The sequence below is a fragment of the Notechis scutatus genome, chromosome 4, assembly GCF_049901735.1.
Source record: "Notechis scutatus isolate UNSWTSFEM ecotype Mainland chromosome 4, rNotScu1.2, whole genome shotgun sequence".
In the NCBI taxonomy this organism is placed as follows: domain Eukaryota; kingdom Metazoa; phylum Chordata; class Lepidosauria; order Squamata; family Elapidae; genus Notechis; species Notechis scutatus.
The window spans coordinates 82,210,755-82,233,771 of record NC_142012.1 but is presented as its reverse complement, the minus strand read 5'-3'; the positions used below and the strand labels follow the sequence as shown (position 1 = coordinate 82,233,771).

The window sequence follows — 23,017 nt, the reverse complement described above, 5'->3', positions numbered from 1 at the left end:
GTGTGTGTGTGTGCGTGCGCGCGCGCGCACACACACACACACACACACACACACACATATTCTGCAGGCCAACAAACAAAAAAACCCTAACTGGAAGTTGACTCATCAAATAAAAGCACTAAATAAGAACGAGTGAGGTTCCATTCCATCTTCTTCGTACTTAACTTAGGAATGTCCTTTTTTTTCTTATATATATTTGCTCTGGAGAGTTCTGTGCTCAGAGGATAGTCAGGCAAGCAACCTTTTTGCAGATTTCTGACAGAACCTTGTCCATTTCACAAGACAAAAGGCACTGATTTAAACCAGGGAAGAGGTCGTGCATTAGATCTCTCCTCCATGGCTGACCAAAGGCAAACAGATCCCACTTTTAGAAAAAGGAGAGATTCAGCTGCAATGATCCAAACCCAGGATCAATGTCCAGAGTCAGTGATCTTGAGAAAAAGCATGGCTGCTTTGAAATGCTTTTTGTTGCTGCATCTGCCCTCAAAGCCCTTCCTGCAGCATAAAAATGCCAGATTTTAATGCTCCTTGGAGCATTTCTAAGCTGCTGTCTCAGCTGCTTCAAGGCTAGCCATTCTTCTAACCTGCCATGTATGTATTTAACTTAAAAAAAATAGCAAGGGGAACAATTCCACAATTACTTTCGGAATCAGTACAAAATAGCAAGTAACCAACACCAGATAAACAAAGAATAGAAAGGAATCAATAACACAGGGATACAAAATAGCAAGAAATCAATACCACATAATAAGTCAAACTAAAGTTTTGTTTTTCTTAAAATTGCTGCCATTGTTATTTATCCCATTTGAGTTAAAACTTTGCGTCCTTGTTTTGGCTCGTCACAGATGGATCATGTTTTAATTGCAACATTTGGTTATATTTTTATGCTTTAAGAGAAAGCAAAATAAATGTGTAACTGAGAAATCTAATTCAATGCCAAATGTTAATTTTGCAATCATTTTTTTAAAAAGCTGTATCCGAAGGGTTAAATCTTTGAGATAAACTTAGTTTTCTGGCGGTTGATTTTTTAACAGCAGTATATTTCTCTGGTAATCTTTATTTATATTTGGTTTTTACAGCATCTAATTTTCAGAATAAAAATCCAACTCAGTCTTATGCTCATGATGCATGTACATTCATCTCAGTGAATTAAAAAAAAATCCTCTTGAAAAAGTCTGTACATACCAGTATTTGCAAATAAAATGAAATGAAGATCAAGTTAAAAAATAGCAAGTATTTCCTTTTTTTAAAATCTTCAACCAACATTTACAAGGCAGTAGTTTGGAAATCTTTACAAAAAGTCCACTACTAACTACAGAACTTCCCATTTGAAAAATAAGCAGGAGGGAGTATAAGAAACAACAACTAAAAATATAGACAGTAACAGTTCAAGTTTGTATTTACCATATACCTATAAAATATTTAAATATGCAGCATTTTCTGTTTTTCTCTCTGGAAATTTATCACGTGACATCATCCTCATCCTCTCCCCTCATCAGTTTTCTAACAATTTTGCAATTACACCTTTCCTCTGTTTGGCTGTCATGTGCTCACAAGCTTCCAGAACATTTGCTATTATTAAAGTCTGTTGAATTGTTTTGGCTTTTACCCAGATTCTTCCATTCATTCCTAACACTAGCTCAAAAGGATATAGTTGTCCCAAATCCCACATGATTTCACAATCTGGAGCCAAGAGTCTGAAATTAAAACAATGGGGAGAGAAAAAAAGAAAAGAAATCAATTCATGACATCAATCCAATCTCAATTCCTAACAGATTATTTTCCTTTGAAACCCTAACCAAATATCCTTGTTAAGACTGCTTTTAATTTCTCCTTTCTGGAAAAGTAGAATTGTTATCAAATGAGGCCTAAGATCTGAAGTCTACTGTTTCATGTAAAGATATAAAACTATTTCTCTATAGCTTTTGGTGTGCAATTTTCCCTTTGTTAGTTTGTGTGTTTGTATGAGTTCAGAGTAGCAAAACTGAAAATGCTGATGAGATCTGTGCATTGAAGAGAGCTAGTGCTGATGGGGAGTGAAATCCATTCAGTACTTTGACAAAAGGGAAAAGAAACCAGAAGTAAAAAACAACAACAGGAATCTAAATTTACTGTACAACTCAAGACCACAACTGAACCCAAAGTTTATGTTGCTAAGTGAGACATTTGTTTTTGTTTTTTACTATTATTAAAGTTTTATTTTATTACATAAAATACAAAAGAAGAGAAGAAAAAATAGGAAATTAAGGGAACAAAAGGGAGCAGGGAAAAGGGGGTGTGAGATACAAGGGGAAAGACAGAAAGAAAGGGAGGCTTTTTTAGTACTTTGAAGGGAAAAAAAGGGTGGAAAAAGGGGTTTTCCCCCCTTTTTCTTTTCAGTAAGGTCAAAGAATTTCAAAGGATACAATGAATTTTGTAAATAAAAATGGTGATAGCTCACAAAGATAACTAGATGCTAATAGAAATACATGTTATTTCCATAGCAAGGAAGGTAAAGCAGGAACAGTTCAATTGATTATTTTATTCAAAGAGGAAAGTATGTTCTTATTTGGGTATCACTTCTGGAATTGGTGCTTGGGGGGGAAATGAAACGTTGACCTTGGTTTTGTGGATTAGAGAGATTTGGTGTTATAGGAATGGCAAGCCATATATCAAGGTGTAAAAGCAAAAAGTTGAGGTTGGGGTGTGTTTATCTTGTACTGCACTAGAGTTGGAAGTCTATGAGCTGGAAGTCAACGTTAAGGGAGACGTGTTAAGTGAGTTTTTCCCCGTGTTACGACTTTCCCTCGGTTGTCGTAAGTTGAGGACTACCTGTGTTAACTGAGGACTACCTGTGTTAACCTGTGTTAACTGATGAGGCCTAAGGTCGAAGGTTTTTAAAGGAAGAAACCTACACTAGGAAACATGGGAAAGGCATACACGACGTAGTTCCGGAGTATGAATTCCTCCACACCTACTTTCTTATCAGGCCTAGCGAGACCTTGAATAAGAAGCCATCCTGTCCTATGATTCCCATGCCGTTCGCCCGGCCGCTGCTGTCTATGCAGACCATCTCGGGTTCCATGTCTTTATTGGCCACGATGAATTGGCCGTAAATAAGGTCACCCACCTGAAGAAGGAAACAAGAAGCAGCCATTCAAATAGGGCAGATTCGCGTTCTGCCATTTTTCACCAGAAGCGCCAAGTGAGGCCCACTTCGGTTGGGTCCTCATCAGGGGAGGCTTCAAAAATTTTAGCAAAGGGTTTCCTCTGCCCGGTTCCTGGATTGTCCGTCCCCCCGTCCCCCCCCCCGGGCTCCGGAGGCTTTCCTCAAGAGAAGCTAATGCTTTTAGCGGCAATAAATAACTATGATTATACTTAATATTTAGCCTTCAGTAGACCAAGGAGCTGCATTTCCAGTTCACATTCTCATACAATCAGAAGATGTATCTGACAATCTGCTTGCTATCTCGTATGCCCTTGTTCCCCAAAGGTTTGCCTGCTCTTAAGATAATGCCTTTGAAATTTAAATCACCCATAATGAATGTGCTGGTATTAAAGCCGACCCCACTGCAGCTTCTTAAAATAGCTACATCTTACTGCAAGGAATAAACCCAGCCGCATCCAGATTAGCAGTACTGATTGAACACACTGGTTTTTTATTTAGAGATCCAGATGGATCCAGATCAAACCTCATGAGCCGTGGTGCCACAGTAGTTAGAATGCAGTACTGCAGGCAACTTCTGATCTCTGTCGGCTGCCAGCAGTTTGGCAGTTTGAGTCTCACCAGGCTCAGGGTTGACTCAGCCTTCCCTCCTTCCAAGGTGGGTAAAATGAGGACCCAGATTGTTGGGGACAAGAGGCTGACTCTGTAATCTGCTTAGAGAGGGCTGCAAAGCACTTTGAAGCAGTATATAAGTCTAAGGGCTACTGCTATACTGCCAAAATGAGGCCACCTCTTTGGCTTTGTCGTTGGCCAGAAACAAATCACTTTCAATGCAAACCACAAGATCAAACCGAGAAGCCAGACCAAACATGTTGACATTGAACACCAAACCCTTAAGTCACGGCTCAAATCCCACTCAGGTCTGCTCAGAAACAATCCCTGGGGACAACAGGATGTTTTCCCGCTCCTCATTCGTGGTGCTTTGAGGGGGTCCCTCACCTGCACATTCGGCCTGTTCCTTTTGGTGGCCCCTTCAAAGGCCAAGTAAGAGAGAGAGGCATGCTCGCTGCCTCCAACATCCAGTTTGAATATGTCCCCAGCTTTGGCTGTCACTATGCCGATCACGTGGTCTCCCTTCACTGGGACATACTGGCAAAAATAAGAAAAAAATTGATTTTTTGTTTTGTTTTGGAGGGTCAGAAAACAAAGCAGAGGTATCATGCAACCATCCTCTCCCCTGCAATCCACTGTGAATATAGAGTGTGTGTTTTTTCTTGCACTTTATGATTCTTGACTCTTGGGGAATGTATCTTTTCTTTTATGTACACTGAGAGCATTTGCACCAAGACAAATTCCTTGTGTGTCCAATCACACTTAGCCAATAAACAATTCTATTTCTATTCTATCCTATTCCTATTCTACATAAATACAGCATTCCTGACCCAAATACTTATATTTATTATGTAACATATGCTATATATAATGTGAATGTGATGTGAATGTGCCATAAAATATTAGATAGATATTAGCTGGATGGATGGATGGATGGATGGATGGATGGATGGATGGATGGATGGATGGATGGATGGATGGATAGATAGATAGATAGATAGATAGATAGATAGATAGATAGATAGATAGATAGATAGATAGATAGATAGATAGATAGATAGATAGATAGCAAGATATGGTTGGATAGATGGATGGATGGATGGATGGGTAGGTAGGTAGGTAGACAGACAGGTAGATGATAGATGACATATGGTAGATAATAGATGGTAGATGATAGATAATAGATAGATAGGAAAAAGATAGATTGAGATGGATGTATATAGACACATAGAGACAGATAATCTATGTATCCATCCATATCAATCTTTATGTGTGTGTATCTGTGTTTGTATATAATTTAATATGTAGATATCAATTATACATTTATAAAAAAATTAAATATATTATATAAATTTATATCAGTTACATATTTTATATAAACTACATTTTATATAACTATATATGTCACAATATATAATTTAATATAATTAATTTAACACAAAATTGCAGTGTATAATATTTTATTCTCTTCCTCCGTTTTCATAGCATAGCCAGGCACTCATCTGCAGATAACTGGGGCTGCCAGTAGAGCCAGCCCCCGAACTGCGCACGCGCGGCCTTCTTACCCGTTTCTGTTGTGAGTCCACCCAATAGGTTCCCCCGGAACTACTTCCGCTCCCACTTCCGGTCGGGGCGGAATGGCTACGGTAGCGCAGCAGGCCGCATTTGGTGACTAGCAGGCCGTCGGCGCCGCGTCTCAAGCCCGGCCCGCAAACCAGCCGCCCCTTCTGCGGCCCGCTCGTAGTCAGGCGCAGCCGCTCGCCGTCCACCTCGCCCTGGCCGGGCAAGAGCAACGCTTCCCCCGGCATGACCACCTGCCCCACCCGCGTCTCGGCAAAGCAAGTGGCGGCGCCCGCCATAATTTCAGAAAACGGGCCTTCGCTTTCCCTGCCGTGCGCCTGCGCAGGAGCGTTTTCCCGCCGCTAGGCGATTGCCAAGCGCTCAAGTTTGAATCCTTGCGCATGCGCAAACGCAGCTTCAACTCCTAAGCCCATGCAGTTTTCTTGGAAAGAATGGTGACATTGGCATGCAACATTATCAACAGTAACCAAGTTTGGAGCCATACCTCAAAGAGACTTTTTCAACTTCCAGCACTGTGATCCGAATAATAGTGTTTGCTCAGGCTGTTCGGTGTCTGATCAATGTCTTCCAAACGTGGGGGAAATGTTTGGAATTTAATGAAATAATGGATGCTGTTTTGAGTACTGAAGTGCAGTGTATGCACAAAGCTTCACATCAATTCACTCTTGATTGGATTATATTCTTACCGGATTTTGAAAACAAAACATGGATTGCACCTTGTTAATAGCTGAAAGATATGAGCTGAACTGTGAAATTCAGGGTGGAAAAACCCACAAGACACTAGGCTGGACTTAGACAGGTTGATGTTTCTACAGATTGGTTGTATCCATTTTGCACAACAAAATAAGAAAGTGTTTTACAAGTTTACAAGTGTTACTTTCTCTTGATGGGTACAATTGTCAATTAGATACAAAATGAAACTCTGTCAAAGTTAGATTAATTCCTGTTGGAAAAACAAGCTATTCATACCAATATACGAAAGTATGAAATATTTTTTGGCTTGGGAAAAAAAGGGGCCAAAATCATACAGGGATCAGTTTTATACCATGATTGACTAACGGACACGAAGGAAGATGGACCAACTGCGCCAAGTTATCCAGAAGACTAAAAATTCTTAAAAACAATATCAGATAAAGCTTTTCTTATACTGAGTGAAACATACACCAAACCATTCTTACGTTTTCAACACTTGTAAGCCCATCAATCAGTAAATCTAGGAATAAATGATCAATCTTGGTGCTCATATACCGTATTTGCCCTGGGACTTTCATATCTTCCTACAAATATTTTGGAATTAAATATATATGTATATACATATATTTTACAGCTCAGCTAATACAAAGTCTTCTCAAGGAAGCTGACACAGGGTAAACGGCCTATATTGGTTAAGCTATGCCTGATGATTTAGATTTGCAGCTTATGCCATCTTATCTGTTTTAAGACACTTTTTGCAAATAATATCTTTATAACTGCAGGTTCTCTAGCAGATTAGAGCAAGGGGGTGAAATGATGAATTCCTGGATTATTAAACTTTAGCGACCCCATCTGGCTGACAGTGGCATAAATAATATATGAGAAAATTATAAAATGTGCAATACTATACCGAAGAAAGAGGATGTTATATCTTAAGATGAGGTTTGATTTTCTAAAGCAATATTGACGCTACTCAAGTTGACTTTTATTGACTTTAATATATTCTCTTCGGCTTTTGTATACAGCTATCCAGTTTCTCTATGCTTTTTTCTTTTCCAAGCAATGTTTTTCCCAAGGCTGGAGACAATTCCAAGTTATAGCACATTATAATGTTAAAAAGGGAAAGGGAAAACTGATCATTATTTTTATTTATTAAATTTTTACACCACCCATCTCCCTTACAAGGCAATTTGTAGTTTATGCTTCACCTAATAGTCTCACTTTATGACTATGGAAAACAGTTGAATAAAGCTATTGCTGCAACATGTTATGCAAACCAGAAATGACCATCTTGTGAATTGCAACCAAATCTTTGCAAAACCATCATTAAAGGCTGAAATATGTACAGATCTGTACCAATTATGTTATGAGTATGAATGAATTACAAGTGTTCATGACTATACAACTGAACAATTTGTTACAAGCACAACCATTATCGGTGGAAATCTTCATGTATTTTATGTGAAGTCAAGTCATACAATATTTAATAATGACCCTTCAAAGAGCATAACTATTGATATAGTTGTTAATGATGCCATCAATTTTAAAAGATTTAGTAGAAGAGAAAGAAAAGAATCACAATGTTTTTATTCTTCAAAGGGTATTTTTATTCTGGACATAATATTTTTGTTTAAATAAACAATAGTGTATACACACAAAGCTATCTCATGTATGCATGATAGCTCTTACAGCATATAGATATTTATACAAAAAAATCACTAAAGCATAAGCATATTTCCTTCTAATTGTCCACATGTATATATCTGTAAGGAACAGATGTACTTTTATGATTTTTAAATTTGAACAACATTTATTGAACATTTTGAACATCTTGATTTGAATAAATGGTACTTACAGCTTCATGAGCATCTAAATTATTACAAGTGATTACCAAGTTTTAATGAAACTAAAAATCCCAACAAAGAGTGTTTACAAATATCTGCTGATACTTTAATTTGATACATACATTTTAAAGACTGAATAGAAAAGGCAATTGGAAATTCCCACTTTATCCAAGCAATGGTGAATTCTATCTGGAAACATTTGATAAACCTTAGACTACATTTTATTCAACACAAAACATATTTAACTTACTGGACTCTACTGCATTTGTACAGAAAATAGACAAAGTTACTGTTGATATTCTCAGTGAGGATACAGTATGACTTTGGTCAAGTATATGCTTTTGGAATATGCTAAAATGTATTATTGGAAGAAGACATTGCATATATTAATTTGAGTTTGAACACTGTAAGATGCCTGTGTCTTTTGACTCATATACGTACCATATGCAAATTGGCAACTGGACAATGGAAATGGACTATCTTATCGCTAAAAGAAATGTTGTTGAACATTGAAAAGCTAAACAAAAATGCTTCGACTTATGAACACAATTGAAAGTAGAAGTTACATTGCTAAGCAAGGCAGCCGTTAGTGAGTTCACCCGGTTTTATGACCTTTTTTGCGACAGTTGTTAAGCGAATCACTTAAGTAAGTTGGTTGTTAAGTGAATATGCCTTCCCCCGTTGACTTTTTTTTTGTTGGAAACCAGTTGGAAAGATCACCTATGACCTTGGTACACTGCAACTACCATCAATACATGCCAGTTGCCAAGTGCCCAAATTTTGATCATGGAACTGTGGAAATGCTGCACCAATTGTTAGTGCAAGCCAGGTCAAAAGTCCCATTTTGAATGCTGTTGTAACCAGTGGTGGGATTCAAATTTTTTTACTACCGGTTCTGTGGGTGTGGCTTGGTGGGCGTGGCAGGGGAAGGATATACTGCAAAATCCCCATTCCCTCTCCACCTGCTTTCCAGCTCTGTTCTCCTGTGCAGAGCAACAAAAGAATAGGTGGGAGTTGGGCCAGTCAGAGGTGGGATTTGCCGGTACTTCGAATTACTCAAAATTTCCACTACTGGTTCCCCAGAACTGGTCAGAACCTGCTGAATACCACTTCTGGTTGTAACCTTGAATGGTCACTAAACAAATCATTGTAGGTCAAGGACTATCATTATACACATAATAAAAATCAAAGTGATATAACAGAAGGGGAAACTGGGCTACTTTTCAAACACTGCTGATCCATAAGAATAATCAAAAGTTCATTACAATGTCTTATTTCTAAATACAACAGCATAGGACTAAAAAAAAGCCATTTTGGTATATTTAAGAATAGTTTTTTGATCTCCAAAAAAATCACCATTTAAAAGAAGTATTTATCTGCAATATTCTTTCAAAAAATGAAGGCAGATGGCTACTACTTTTAATGACAATTGGCTTGGAAGATTGAATAAGTGTTCTACTGAATACTTTACCTGACAACATGTTTTTTTTTTTAGAAAGTATGCCTGTACATTCATATTCATACCCTTAACCTGGTTTAGGAATTAGTTCACTTTCTGGGTTTGCACTGAACCACAATGAAATGGATTATGTTCAAAAGTAGCCAATTAATCACAGAAAAATACTCAATATTTTGTGTGAACGTAGGTCTTAGAGATGCTGATACTGTGTTAGAGACACTTTATATGCTCCTGTACCTCTGAATGTGTAGAATATACACACGCCTTATATACAGAGCCACAAGTTGATATAGTGTGTCTCCAAATCAGTGTCGCTCATCTATAATGTGTGGGTGTGGATTGGGGATAGTTCTACACGCATACAAAATGTCTTGTGTGAACTGTGTCCACCATGACTGTGAGAATTCCTTCCCAAATCACCCATAAGTGTGATTGTGCAAGAATCTTTCTGCTTATTGAGCTTTGTTTGCAATCAATTGTAAAACAAGATTTCCAGTTGTAGATAAGACACCATTCCTTCCAACAGATAAAAGCACAAAAACAAAAGTCACAAGAACACAGCAGGTGTTTAAAGAGTCACATTGTACACGTACTTTCCTAGGACTTGTTACCATGTGATGATCAGTCTTATCCATATAACATCCCAGTGCAACTATACTGGAAAGGTATATCACACACCCAAAAGATTTTCATCGTTTTTAGATTACCTTCTTTGTGAAACAAAGCCTTCACACAAAACATTTTGAAGACAGCAGGATCTTCTTCCAAGTATACATGAATTATGGAATTACTCCAAATTCCCATCCTGAGCAGATGTGTCTTTCTCAGCCTGAGTGTCACCTTCAGCTTGTACTTCATTCTCCTTCTCAGCTGCTATGTCTTGTTCCAACTGGTCTTCGCCTTTGTCATCCAAGGCTTTGGGATTTAAATCTTCATCTGCAGCAGTTCCCAACAAGGCTTCCTGGAACATTAAACTAGGACTTACCTGGCCTGGTTGTTCATCCAACTCATTTATCACAACATTGAAGTCATCCTGATCTACTCTGTTTTCTAACATCTCTTGCGTTGACTTAGTTTCATATTCTTCTGGCATGTTTCCAACCTTTTCTCCAGTTGTTGTCTATGATTGAAAATTAGTTTCATCTACATGAATACGTTATTAAAATCCCTCTTCTCAACCCAATCTTTATTAGTCTAGCTTTTCAAGATTCTGCTACATTACCCTACTAGCAAACAAGATCACTCTAGAAATCCAAGTGGTTTTTTAATTCCTGCCTAAAAATCTTGAAGGTCTTTACAACAATCTAGAAAGCCTCCAAAACAATTGTCCAGCTCCACTTACACCCAGTGCAATCAAGGCAGGATTGCTATGAGCCTCTTTCTCATACTTTTTTCCTACTTTGGAACAAGAAATATTTTCTGTAATGGCCCTCCTCTATGTTCTCAAAGACTGCTAGATATTCCATCACCCTAGGCTTAAACAAGACCGATTCCAATTCTTCAAAATAAGAACAAGAACTAAGCTTGCACAAAATCTAAGTTGCAGATTCTATACAGAGTTTTAGAACTGAATGGATTTATCCATCAAGGCAAGAAAGCAACAATGCTAAATGACCTACAAGGTCCCTCCCAACTCTGTTAATCTGTATATCTGTAAATCCTCCTGAATGAAATGCTCCATGTTTTACCTGGTGTCCTTAACCTCTCCCAGTTCTCTGAACTTGTGAAGAACCTCAAAACAAAGGGTGTAGGAGACTTCCAGTAGGTAAAAACCATTTTAATGTGAATTTAAAAGGCCCGATTTTGCTGTTAGTAATAGTATGTCAAGTGCATTTGTTAAAATAGGTACTCACTTCATCTGCCTTCTCATCAGTCACCTCTTCTCTCAAAGGTTGGTGTGATGCTCCACCTATTTCCATTAATTTTTCAGGAGTATCTTCTGTTTGCTCTTGGAAAAGATCCTTTATAGAATAAAACTGCATTCAGTTTACTTCAGCCATCTAGCATCCATCCATCCATCCACCCTCTAAGTAGACACTTTTTTTAATATGTTTTTTTTTACAACTGCTCCCAATAATTTTTCTCATTACACCAATGAGCCAAATGGGGGCCATTGTATTGTGGTGTACTCTAGTGTAAAATTAAGAGAACCAGACCTTCTGCTGCTCTTCAAAGTTTGGGGCCATCAGAAGTTCTTCTGCCTTCAGCTTTTCTGTATTCTCCAACTCTGCAAGAAGTTCTTCATAATGAAGTTCTAGGTGGTCCTTTTCTCTCTTTTTCTAGAAGAGGACAAGGGGTAGGAAAATTGGGAGGAAAAGACAATTTGATTTGATCATTGTTGAGACAAGCTTTCTTCAACTTTGTGTTTGTTTTTTTCAAGTGTATCACCTTTTCTTCTTTCTTTCTATTTTCATTATAGTTGTATATCCAGGAGGCCAGGAAACGGATGGGGTCTATTGGTCGGCGATCCGCCACCTCTGCAAGTCCTTCAGCCAAGCACATTCCAAGGTTTTCCTTGAAATATTTGGTATCCATTCCCATCGTTTGCCTTTCACTCTGCATTGATCCAAGGGGCTGGATGAACTATCAAGATCTCTGTTTACAGGAAAACAAAATAAAACAAGCAAAATAAATTGTTTTCAGGACAGCCCTTAGAATGAATCTAGGTCCTAATTACATGCCTTCACTTGTTCTTATGGAGAAGACATTATGCTGGACACCATTTTCAAAGAATAGCATTTCTTTTTGTACCTCCCATAAATCATCATCTAAACCAGGGGTGTCCTGTGGGCCAGATGCATCACATGCAGGCCATGTCCACCCCAGTTCCATGAAACATCACATGATGGCAACATGACACCATGAGTTTGACACCCATGATCTAAAATAATAGACCTATACTCAAGTTAACAAGTAGAAGAATCAAAATTCACAAGAAGAATAACTGAATAAGAGAGTTGGAAGGCACATTGGACGTCTTCTACTCCAACCCCTATACAATTCTGAACAGATAGCTGTCCAATCTCTTCTTAAAACCCTTCAATGTTGGATAACCCACAAATTCCGAAGTCAAGAACATTGCATTGATTAATTGTGCTCACTGTCATGAAATTTCTCCCTATTTCCAGGCTGAATCTCTCCTGGATCAGTTTCCATCCATTGTTACTTGTCTGGCCTTTGGGTGCTTTGGAAGATAGGTTGACCTCCCCCTTCTTTGGGGCAGCCCCTCAAATATATTGGAAGACTGCTATCATGTCACCCAGAGTGATGGACAAAGAAATCTACGAATCTTGCAAAAAAGTGTAAAAAAAAAAGAAAACAAGAGAATTTGACTGCAAATACAGTCCATGGTATTGTATTGATGGCTGCTTTGTTGCTGTTTTATTTCATCTGCTGTCTATTCCATTTGTAATTTTTTGCTGTAGTGCCCAGTGTCATTTTTTTTAAAAAAAAATATGGGCAGCTGGCCCATAGAATCGTCAGGTTGGACACAAACTGAAGGGATATCATATCATCATCGTGATCAATCATCATCTCTTGTTGGAAAAGAACTATGAAAGGGCACTCTCTAATCCAGAAATATATTTGCAACCCAGATAAAACTCTGCAAGGAAAAAAAAAAAAAGACTTCCCAAAATGTTGCAAGGAGCAACTTCCCAGGGTCCCACGATAGAATTAATGACGAAAAATACTTGGTCACCTTTTTGATCAGAAGAATCTAACACCCCAGTGAATATTCTCCTTTTCGGAACCTTTTAGAACTCAGAATTCATTCGGAAGGAACGAAGCTACTCGAGACCTTCAAATTAGCATCCTTTGCGCTCTCATTCCTCCAGGCGGAAATAAACTCGTAGGCTGATCGCTTTCTGCAACTTCTGAAAAAGACCAGGCTGGGAAGGAAACCTGTCTCTCTTGCAACCGCTCGTTTATACCTTTTTAACCGTATTGCAATCTTCACACCTGGAGGGTTTGGATTTTTTTTTTTGCTCCTTGCGCGTGATCTCGGTGTTCCTTCGTCGCCTGGCAACCGAACACCTTGTGGTGACCCGACCCGTGACGTCATGGAGTCTTCAGCTGCGTGAATCCGGGGTGGAGGGAGAATCTCATTGGCTGCTGAGTCCCATTGAGGAAAAGAAAGAGAGAGTTTTGCTTACGAAACTTTAGAAAGAAAAACAAAAGCCGTGCCTTAAAAACTCCGGCGTAAAAGCGATGCAAAGAATGGAGGGAAAAAAAAAACTAACTTCCAAACAAGATGCTTAAATGCAATTCGTTGTTTTCCCGGGTGTAATGTTTGTTTCCTGCTGAACATCGCATGCATTTTTTTTTAAACTCCACTTTTTTTCCTGAGAACTCAGAGAAGGCTGCTTGCTATGCGTGGAGGCGAAGTCGTTTTCCAAGGGAGCTCTCTTTCTGAAAGGCTCTTTGGAGATCTACAGATGCTAGGAAAAATGCCCATCTGGGCTGTTCCACTGGGGCCCAACCAAGCACCTCTAGGCCCAGCAGGATATTTCCCCCCCCCCCCAGATCTCAGGGGAAGGGGTAGGGGGTGGTGTGGAAAGACAACACCATAATCTGAGATAGACAATGGAAGGCAGGTCTTCCATTGTACAACCTTCCTGGGCTTGCAAGAAAGACAACAAAGGAAAGTCTGGTGCCCTATTTTAGAATTTAGAATTTTACCTTTATTGTCATTGCATTCCACAAATACAAGGAAATTTGAAAGCCACTCCAGCACAGTGCCCCAAACTCCATATTCCATATTCCAAGACCACACTTGGAATATTGTATCCAGTTTTGGTCGGGATGATATTAAAAAAAAAAATATTTAGAAGGACACGCTAGAAAAGGATGCTAGCTAAAGCACGTAGATGCATATCCTTTGGTAACCTCTAGTTTATAATAATATCAAAAGACACCTCTTCTTTTGATAAGAAAGCTTTATTAACATAAACATGTATGAAGAAATAGGGTAAAGTAGAAGAATCCAGTCAAAAGAAACGTGTCAAGAGGAACCAATGTCTTAGGGTGTTAACTTCCATAATCATAACTCTTATCAAATTTTATTTGTGCATAGCTTGGGGTCTTGGCTTCTATAGCTGCTGAGACCCTTTTGCTAGAATATTCCAATGAAAGAAGCTGAAAATACCATTCCTTGTGTCTTTATTGGTTTTGATGCCAGGCTAGGACCCATTTTGGGTACAAACAATAGTTAATAAGAGTGAATGTTGACATCTTTATTTTGGATGAATTTCTTGCCTGATCACATTGGTAAAAACATGCACAATATTGATAACATCATTATCCATAAAAGAAGCCAGCAATTTTTCCTTCTCATCACAAGTAGCCTTTAAAAATGACCCTGTATTAATTTACGGAGGCAATAATTTATAATCAGTCATGTAGTGAATTCAGCTGTGAGCATCCATAGCCTTCCCCTCGATCTGCGCAAAGATCTGATTTGAGATTAATACAGCAAAAATGTAATATAAACACATAGGTATGGTACATATCACACACACACACACACACACACACCCTTGCTGGCACAAGGCATAATATCTGGTCAAAATCAGATAGAGCGAGTCTAGAGAGGTTCAGCATTGCTCCGTTGCTAAGATACAAAAAGGAGCATCTTCATCCTTAGCTCTCCACACAAAGCTTCTCCCAAGGCATGGAAGAGAGTAGCAAGAAGAACATGTTCTGTGATTTGTTTTTGAATGGATAACGCTCCTTTTTCAAACTAATGTGGATCTGGTTTTGGGAGGTATGTAGCCCTTCCATGCTCTTAAGCAGAGCTCAAGTAGCAGTTAGCTTGTTTTCCGTTTGAACAGGATTCCAGATTCTGTTGGGGAGTCCCAACTGTAGGCGGGTTCTCCAATACTGATTTCTGAAAGGGTAAAAGTTTTCTATCTTGGCTTCATTTCAAAGTCCTCTTTTTATTTATAATAACAACAACAATTTCTTCTTCTTTGCCTCCTCCTCCTTCTCCTTCCCCCTCCCTCTCCTCTTCTCCTTCCCCCCCCTCCTCTTCTCCTCCTCCTCCTTCCTCTCCTCCTCCTCCTCCTCCTCCTCCTCCTCCTCCTCCTCCTCCTCCTCCTCCTCTTCTGCTGCTTCTTCTGCTCCACTTCTCCTCCTCCTCTTCTTCCTCTTCTCCTCCTCCTCCTCCTCCTCCTGTTCCTCTTCCTCCTCCTCCTCCTTTTTCTTCATGGTGTTTTGATCAGAGGCTCAGCAAAACAACTTATAATAATTGGTAATGGAAACACCAAGTCATGTACAGTACACATTGATTTATTATTCAACTTGGGTGTTTTTTTTTTAAATAGATCTCTCTAACCTAGAGAAACTCGGGAACCAACCATGGAGAGCGCCTACCTGAGAAAAAGCCTGGGCACTTGTTTAGCCGGAGGCCTTGCTGAAATTGCGGAGCATCGGCCCTCAGATCCTATCCTGTACCTGGCCCACTGGATTTACAAGTACAAGAAGAACATGATTGAAGAACTGCAGGTGGGGGCTTTAGGCTTCTCATCTCCTGCTCGGGGTTCTGCACCATTTTGAAGGCACCTTGGGATTTCTGCCGTTTCATAGGGTGGGCAGTTTTTGAGAGCCGACTCTGTATTTCTGGTTCTTTCAAGTACTGAACTTAGTTTTTGTTCTTTAACATGGACAGTCAGATGTCCCATTAGCTGGAGTTCCTGCTTCACCAGGCCTGTGAGCTCCTGGGCTTGAGATCTTTCGAGGGGGAAAGTATTGTGATGGCATTTCAGCTCTCCCTCATAGAAAGAACTTCGTCCCCTTCCTTTCAACCTTTCCTTCCTCCTTTCATCTTTATTTCACCTTCCCTTCCTTTCTTTTCAGCTTTCCGTTCTCTTCATCTTGTTCCTTCTTCCTTTCCTTCCTCCTTTATTTCCTCTTCTCTTCTCTTCATCTTTTCTTCCCTTCATCTTCCCTTCCTCCTTTCATTCTTCCTTTATTTTCTCTTCCCTTCCCTCTTCTTTCTACTCTCTCCTTCCCTCCCCTTCTTTCTTTCTTTCTTTCTTTCTTTCTTTCTTTCTTTCTTTCTTTCTTTCTTTCTTTCTTTCTTTCTTTCTTTCTTTCTCTTCTTCCTTCCTTTTTTTTTTTATTTTTTTTATTTATTTATTTGATTTGCCAATTGTTTACAAGATAATAAGTATAAGTGTATACATAGTTGTGAATACATGAAATGGGTACATATAAGAAAAATAAAAGAAGAATAAGAGAAACAATAGGACAGGGACGGTAGGCACGTTGGTGCGCTTTATGCACGCCCCTACAGACCTCTTAGGAAAGGGGTGAGGTCAATAGTAGACAGTCTAAGGTTAAAGTTTTTGGGGTTTGGGGAAGAAACTACAGAGTCGGGTAGAGTATTCCAGACATTGACCACTCTATTGCTGAAGTCGTATTTCCTGCAATCAAGTTTGGTGCGGTTAACTTTGAGTTTGTATCTATTGTGTGCTCTTGTGTTGTTATGGTTGAAGCTGAAGTATTCATTGACAGGTAGGACATTGCAATGTATGATTTTATATACCATGCTTAAATCAGACCGAAGACGGCGTAATTCAAGGTTTTCTAGTTCTAGAATTTCAAGTCTGGTGGCATAAGGTATTCTACAACGAGTAGAGGAGTGGAGAACTCTTCTTGTGAAATATTTCTGGACTTTCTCAATTGTGCTAATATCAGATACGTAATGTGGGTTCCAGACTGATGAACTGTATTCGAGTATTGGTCTAGCAAATGTTTTGTATGCTCTGGTTAGTAGTGTGATATTACCAGAGAAAAAGCTACGTAGGATTAGGTTAACAACTCTTAATGCCTTTTTGGCTATGTAGTTGCAGTGGGCTCTAGATCATTAGAGGTGAGTATTCCAAGGTCCTTTACAGAGCTTGGGTCATCAACAAGATCTTGACTATTCAGCTTGTATTTTATTTTCTGATTTTTTTGCCAATATGTAGGACAGAGCATTTATTTGTTGAGATTTGAAGTTGCCATTTGTTTGACCATTCTGATACATAGTCAAGATCTTTTTGTAGGGTAGCAGTATTGTCTGTGGTATTGAACAGCTTTACATCATCAGCGAAAATAACGCAATTGCTCTTAATATGATCACAGAGGTCGTTTATGTAGATTATGAAGAGAGTTCTTCCTCCTTTCCTCCCTCCCTGCCTCCTTCCCATACCATAAATACATTGTAGGTGAGATGAGAGGGCGTAACACAATTTTATTTCAGTCTCACATGCAGTGAAGAAAAGGGAATTTTGCTACTCAGGCTCCAGGCAGAGCCAACATTAAATGATGTTCTTTGCTTCTTATTCTCTGTGTTTTGAGGGTGTCAGACATAGAGAAAAAAAGTCCAAGGGGAACTGCCTTCAAATTCCTTTTGAAGGCCTGATGGGGCTCCCTCCTTTTGCCATATGTGTGGCCAGTTTTTGGGAAACCGGTGGCACTTGGAAACTAAAATGGAAGGCTTGCCTGCTCCTCTCTTTCCATTGTTCTTCCCTCTCTTGGTATGCAGGACTGGCCTTCTGTTCTCTCTACTTCCACCCACAAAACCCGATTTTTCTAAAAGGCCCTGCAGTTGTGGGAGCTGTCAAATGTTTGTTTTATTTCACCCTTAGAGGAAATTGGACAGGGAAGAACTGGAGCGAGAGCGTGAGGAGGCTCAAAAGGAAGTGGAAATGCTAGAAAAAATGAAAGAAGAAGAACTTTTGATTCAGCAAAAGCTGGAAGTAGAGAGACAGGTAGGATGCCTTTCATTTTTTTAAAAAAAAGTACATATTTCTGTTATAATTGCCGTTTAAGTCTTCCGATTGTACGTTTTAGACTGCGGGTAAATACCTGTTCCCTGGTTTAAAATATTTTGTTTTGCAATGTTGACTTTGCAACATTCACCGAGCCGTCTTAAAGTGAATCAATTCCATAGATTATATCTCAAGGCAAATTAGCCTCCCAATGCTGGTTTGTAGATGTAAAATGTAAATGTTGTTATTTAGCCCAGGTATACCTGTATTAATTTAGCAGAGCAATTACAGCTACCTGATTTTGCTCTAAAATTATGCTGCCTATCAGACTCTACATCTTGTGGTTTAAAGTCACATACATTTCAGAGAACTAAGCATTGGAATCTACTGTATTATTATTTGCTATTCATTTACCATTCGTTTTATTCATTCGTTCACTGTGTACTCCCCTATATTGTGGTTTGATGAACTTGTTACATGTGAATCTACTGTCTAAGATTAGTAGATTAGAAAGGCAGAAAAGTAAAGAGGCAGCATGAAATTATTTCTGCTTTCAGTAGATGTAACCTGGGTATATGTAATTATGTAACCCAAATACAACCAACCATCTTGGGGGGGGGGGCTGGGGGGGGAGAGTCCAAAACCAGAGCTTGTATTATGGCTCAGAGACTATGCTGAGTAGCTGGAGAAAAGGGAATGTGTATATCTATAACCAGCCCAATGGAGCCAGGAAGAGCTGGGTAGATCTTAGCCTTTGGACCTCATCATTAATGATACTGGACAGAACATTGATATGGCAGTATGATTGTCAAGAAAAAATGGGGAAAGCACAATTTTAAAATTTGGAGCGGCTAAAGATGACCAAAACCCACTTTGGAATAGAAATTGTTTCGACTTCTACCCTCAAAACAACGCTATAGGACTCTGCACACCGGAACAACTAGACACAAGGACACTTTTTTCCCGAATGCCGTCACTCTACCAAACAAATAATTCCCACAACACTGTCAAATTATTTACTAAGACTGTATTACTATTCTTCTTCTCATCCTTCCTATTACCTCTCTCTTCCCACTTATGACTATAACCATGCTGCTTGTATCTTTGCAATTGATATTGTTTTATTTGTTTCCTAGTATGGTTTCATGGCTTATTATGACTATCACTAAGTGTTGAACCTTATGATTCTTGATGAATGTATTATTTTTCCTTTATGTACACTGAGAGCATATGCACCAAAGACAAATTTCTTGTGAGTCCAATCACACTTGGCCAATAAAAGAATTCTATTCTATCTAAATAATAGGAGAAGGCCACATCATGAGGATGTTGCAAGCATCCTAAACTCTTAGCAAAGCCTCCTCCATGCCATGACCAGAAGGATGAATACCACGTATCTCTTTTCGTTATGCTCAGAATTTAATTCCGGAGCCCCCTTCTCTCTTTTCATGTCTATGTCCTCCCTTCCCCCCCACCCCCACCCGGTGGTGGTATGCAACCGGTTCGGTCTGGTTCAACTGAACTGGTAGTGAAAAATGCCTCCCACAATCCGCTGAGAGGAGGGGGGGAGGGAAAGCTTCCATATCAGCTGAGAGGAAAAAGAAGAAAAATAGTTCCCCTGCGCTTTTCTCTTCTTTATCATCTCAGCTGATTGGCATTGCAGGCCGCAAGGCCTCAGCTGGTGTGTGGAAAGCCGTGCGCATGTTAGGTGTGTGTGTGTGTTAGGTGCGCATGTGCGCACGAGCACCAAATCGGTAGTGGAACAGGTAGGATCTCACTGCTGTGTCGTCGTCCCCCCCGCCCCCCATGGTATGCAACAGGCGTACCCTTCTGAGGCAAACTCTTTTACCTGAACCAAGGGAGCCTGGAGGGAGTGACTCTTGGCTAACTCGCATGAAATGGTTGCAGGCCCAGATGGAACGAGAACAGGAAGAGCGGGAGCGGATGGAGCGAGACCGCACTGAGGATCTCCTGCAGGAGCAGAAGCGCCAGGCAGAGATGGAGGTAAGCGAAGTCCCCCCCCACAATACGTCAACCCCCAAGAAAGTCAGTCCCAGGAAGGACCAGGGTAGTTCACCAAAGGCATCAGGAGAGAAAAAGGCCGACTCCTTCACCCGATTTCCTTTCCTGGATGAGGTGCGTATTTTATGACCTCTCTCTCTCTCTCCATTTTGAAGAAAAGGAGGATGGAAAGAGAGGTGACACCTCAGCCCGCTGCAACTGAGAATTTTTTTGTCCGTGTTAGTTGGATCGCATTCCCCACGATCCCTAATCTCTGGAGGTTATCGAATGGATTTTTGTTGCAGGCCAAGATTGCCGCTGAGAAGGAGGCAGTTTCAAAGACTCTGGCAGAGCTAACTGACAAATATGGAGCTCCTCATCTCAGTCGGGTTGAAGAGATAGACGAAATGGAGCAATCTGAAGTAAGTAAAATTACTTTGTCCATTCATCCATGCCTGTCATATCATCTCCTTCCCTCTCTCCCTCCCTCCTTCTCTATCCATCCCCCCCTCTCCTAGCTATCTATCCATTTATCTAGCTAGCTACCATCTGTCTATCGATTATCTATACATTATAATGTATAATAGGGGTCAACCTATTTTCTAAAGCACCTCAAGGCAGGAAAAAGAAGCAATGGATGGAAACTAATCAAGGAGAGAAGCAACCTAGAACTAAGGAGGAATTTCCTGACAGTGAGGACAATTGACCAGTGGAACAACTTGCCTCTAGAAGTTGTGGGTGCTCCATCAATGGATTTTGATCACGTGACCATGGGAGGAAGCTGCAGGGATGGTCATAAGTGTGAAAAATAGTTGTGTCCCTTTTTTCAGTGATGTTGTGACTTCATTTCACGAACTGATCTAAGTCAAGGACTACCTGTGTTTCATTCAAACTTTAAGAACCAAAACATGAAGAAAGCTACTGGCAGCCATAATTTCTCTCTGCAATTCTCTCTCATACTTCTCTAAGGCTGTACATTTTTTTCACTGTTGCATTCTCTTCGTGGTTGTTTCTTTTTATTCCCCCCACCCCACCCCCGTGGATGCCTTAATTTGTACTTTTTAAAAAATGCAAGCTGCATTTTTTTCTTTCTTTTTTTTTATTGTGGCAGCATCAAAAGATGTTACAGAAATAAATAAATAATCAGGGTGGCTTTACAAATTCCAATAATCCTACAAAATTGCCTCAGTCTTTCTCTTTCCCCCTTTTTTCTCTCTCTTTTTTTTTTTAGCATGCCTTCACTACTGTTGTCGACTCGGAGGAAGAACAATAAATCTGTTCCTGTCTATTCCAGAACCATCATGATTTTCTGCAAATGTGGATGAAACCCATCCAAGAGACTTAGAATGAGTTAATACAGTTAAGTGAATTGAAAAAGAATACAAAGAAAAAATTAAATTGCAGCCTAACATGCTTCATGCTTTTTTTTTTATTTATTGGAAGATATAATGACAAGGATGGTAAGATCATTATAAAATCTTAGAGTCAATCTCAAATCTAAGTGAGTTTCTTTAGAGTCACTTTCAACTTTAAGAAGTGAATTAATATGTTCATGTAATTGTGGGGTCTGTGGGCTTGGTTGTTTTCTTGCAGACGTTTCATTACCCAACTAGTTAAGCGCTAGAAGGGAGGGTGTGTGTGGAGTGGAGGAGAAAATGAAAGGGGGAGAGGAGGAGGAGGAAGATGACCGTGGTGTCCCTGGTGCTCTCTAAGCTTGATTGTTTTGTTGCAGATGTTTCATGACCCAATAGATAACATCATCAGTGCTACAAGGGAGTGGGGTTTGTAAAGTGGGGGAGAGGAGGAGGAGGAGGTAGAGGAGGAGGTGGTGGTGGAGGAGGAAGAGGAAGAGGAGGAAGAAGAAGAGGGCTGTGGGGTCCCTGGTGCTCTCTGAGCTTGATTGTTTTCTTGCAGGCATTTCATGACCCAACTAGGTAACATCATCAGTGCTAAACTTGAACTCCCGGACACAATTTATGAACAGTAGACCACAAGCTGTCCAAAGAACTGGTTGTTCTGTCAAAATGGTCTTACTCTTGGAAAGTCTCTCACCCACCTCATTTATTCCAGATCCACTTTCCTGTAACGTCAAATTTTCCACTATTAGGACTCCTTTATCCCTAAGCAGTGAAACAGAATGTTCAAAACAGGGAATGGCAAAATTAGAGCTGGCGTACAGATATTGGAGGAAAAGTAATGTTGATGAATTTGCTGCCACTGTTTTGACATTTCCATGCACCCGTAGGGCGTGTTTTGGAGAAGGCTGCCCTGACATCATCCAGGTATAATTAGGAGGATGTTTTGGGCCCTGGTATCAAAATGCAAATATTATATATATTTCAGTTCTCCTTCCTTCCCTCCGACTAATTCTAGCAGGTTCATCTAGCTGAACCTGAGACGTCCTGCACGCACGACCACTGTAAAGAATGCATGGATAGTTATATATCTCTCACAGCTGTTGCCATCTGACCAGATCTGAGCAGGGTGAAAACTGATAGGGAGCCCAGAATGAAGCTGAATTCAATGAAGGTGTTTAACCAGCCAGGCTGATACCGAGGATCAGAATCCATGCAGTGCTATAAATAAAGTGAAGGCAGGAGAGGCAGCTGCCTGGGGGTCTCCAAACGCAGGGAGTTTCCCTTGCTACTCATGCCAGCCTCAAGTCTTGGACAATCCTGATCACATACAGTAAAAACCTATCTTAGTTATCGCTGATAATGATCACAGTGATCAGAGGTATCACACAGCTATCCTAAGCAGGAGCCAGCAGCTGCCCAAAAAACCCAACGCCGTCCTAGGCTGCACCAGCAGAGGGAGAGAATCAAGATCACATGAAGGGTTAATACCACTTTGTAAGGCCTTGGGAATAAGGCCACGCTTGGAATACAGTGTCCAGTTTTGGTTGCCACGATATCAAAAAGATGTT

The 23,017-nt window shown here is 40.0% G+C and overlaps 3 protein-coding genes and 1 long non-coding RNA gene across 11 annotated transcripts in view; 2 read left to right on the top strand and 2 right to left on the bottom strand.

The window, feature by feature from the left end:
- LOC148130804 (uncharacterized) overlaps positions 1 to 23,017 on the top strand; it is an 83,947-nt gene that overhangs the window by 30,320 nt on the left and 30,610 nt on the right. The gene's annotated exons all lie outside the window — the stretch shown is intronic.
- Positions 1,040 to 5,640, bottom strand: EXOSC3 (exosome component 3). Its single transcript, XM_026678404.2, has 4 exons — positions 5,323 to 5,640; positions 4,145 to 4,294; positions 2,958 to 3,109; positions 1,040 to 1,697 (listed from the first exon to the last, which is right to left on the bottom strand). Exons 1-4 carry the CDS (start codon positions 5,614 to 5,616, stop codon positions 1,496 to 1,498), a joined length of 798 nt encoding a protein of 265 aa, XP_026534189.1. The 5' UTR covers positions 5,617 to 5,640; the 3' UTR covers positions 1,040 to 1,495.
- LOC113419161 (uncharacterized) overlaps positions 5,745 to 23,017 on the bottom strand; it is a 27,363-nt gene continuing 10,090 nt past the window's right edge. Inside the window, exons 1-6 of one of the 8 annotated variants that reach the window (XR_015749325.1) lie at positions 13,267 to 13,461; positions 11,723 to 11,929; positions 11,491 to 11,613; positions 11,188 to 11,295; positions 10,069 to 10,454; positions 5,745 to 7,003 (exon numbers count right to left, since the gene is read on the bottom strand). Coding sequence is in view for 5 of the 8 variants with exons in the window: in XM_087963943.1 (XP_087820069.1) it covers positions 10,122 to 10,454; positions 11,188 to 11,295; positions 11,491 to 11,613; positions 11,723 to 11,896 (738 nt within the window). In the remaining 3 variants the exon portion in view is untranslated. The other 7 variants (XR_015749326.1, XM_087963943.1, XR_015749324.1 and 4 more) reach the window with 7 other exon arrangements.
- Positions 14,999 to 21,476, top strand: LOC113419149 (DPY30 domain-containing protein 1). The gene is made up of 6 exons (XM_087963953.1): positions 14,999 to 15,098; positions 15,658 to 15,838; positions 17,968 to 18,090; positions 19,999 to 20,094; positions 20,397 to 20,513; positions 21,323 to 21,476. The coding sequence occupies exons 2-6, from the start codon at positions 15,692 to 15,694 to the stop codon at positions 21,362 to 21,364; spliced, it is 525 nt and encodes a 174-aa protein (XP_087820079.1). The 5' UTR covers positions 14,999 to 15,098; positions 15,658 to 15,691; the 3' UTR covers positions 21,365 to 21,476.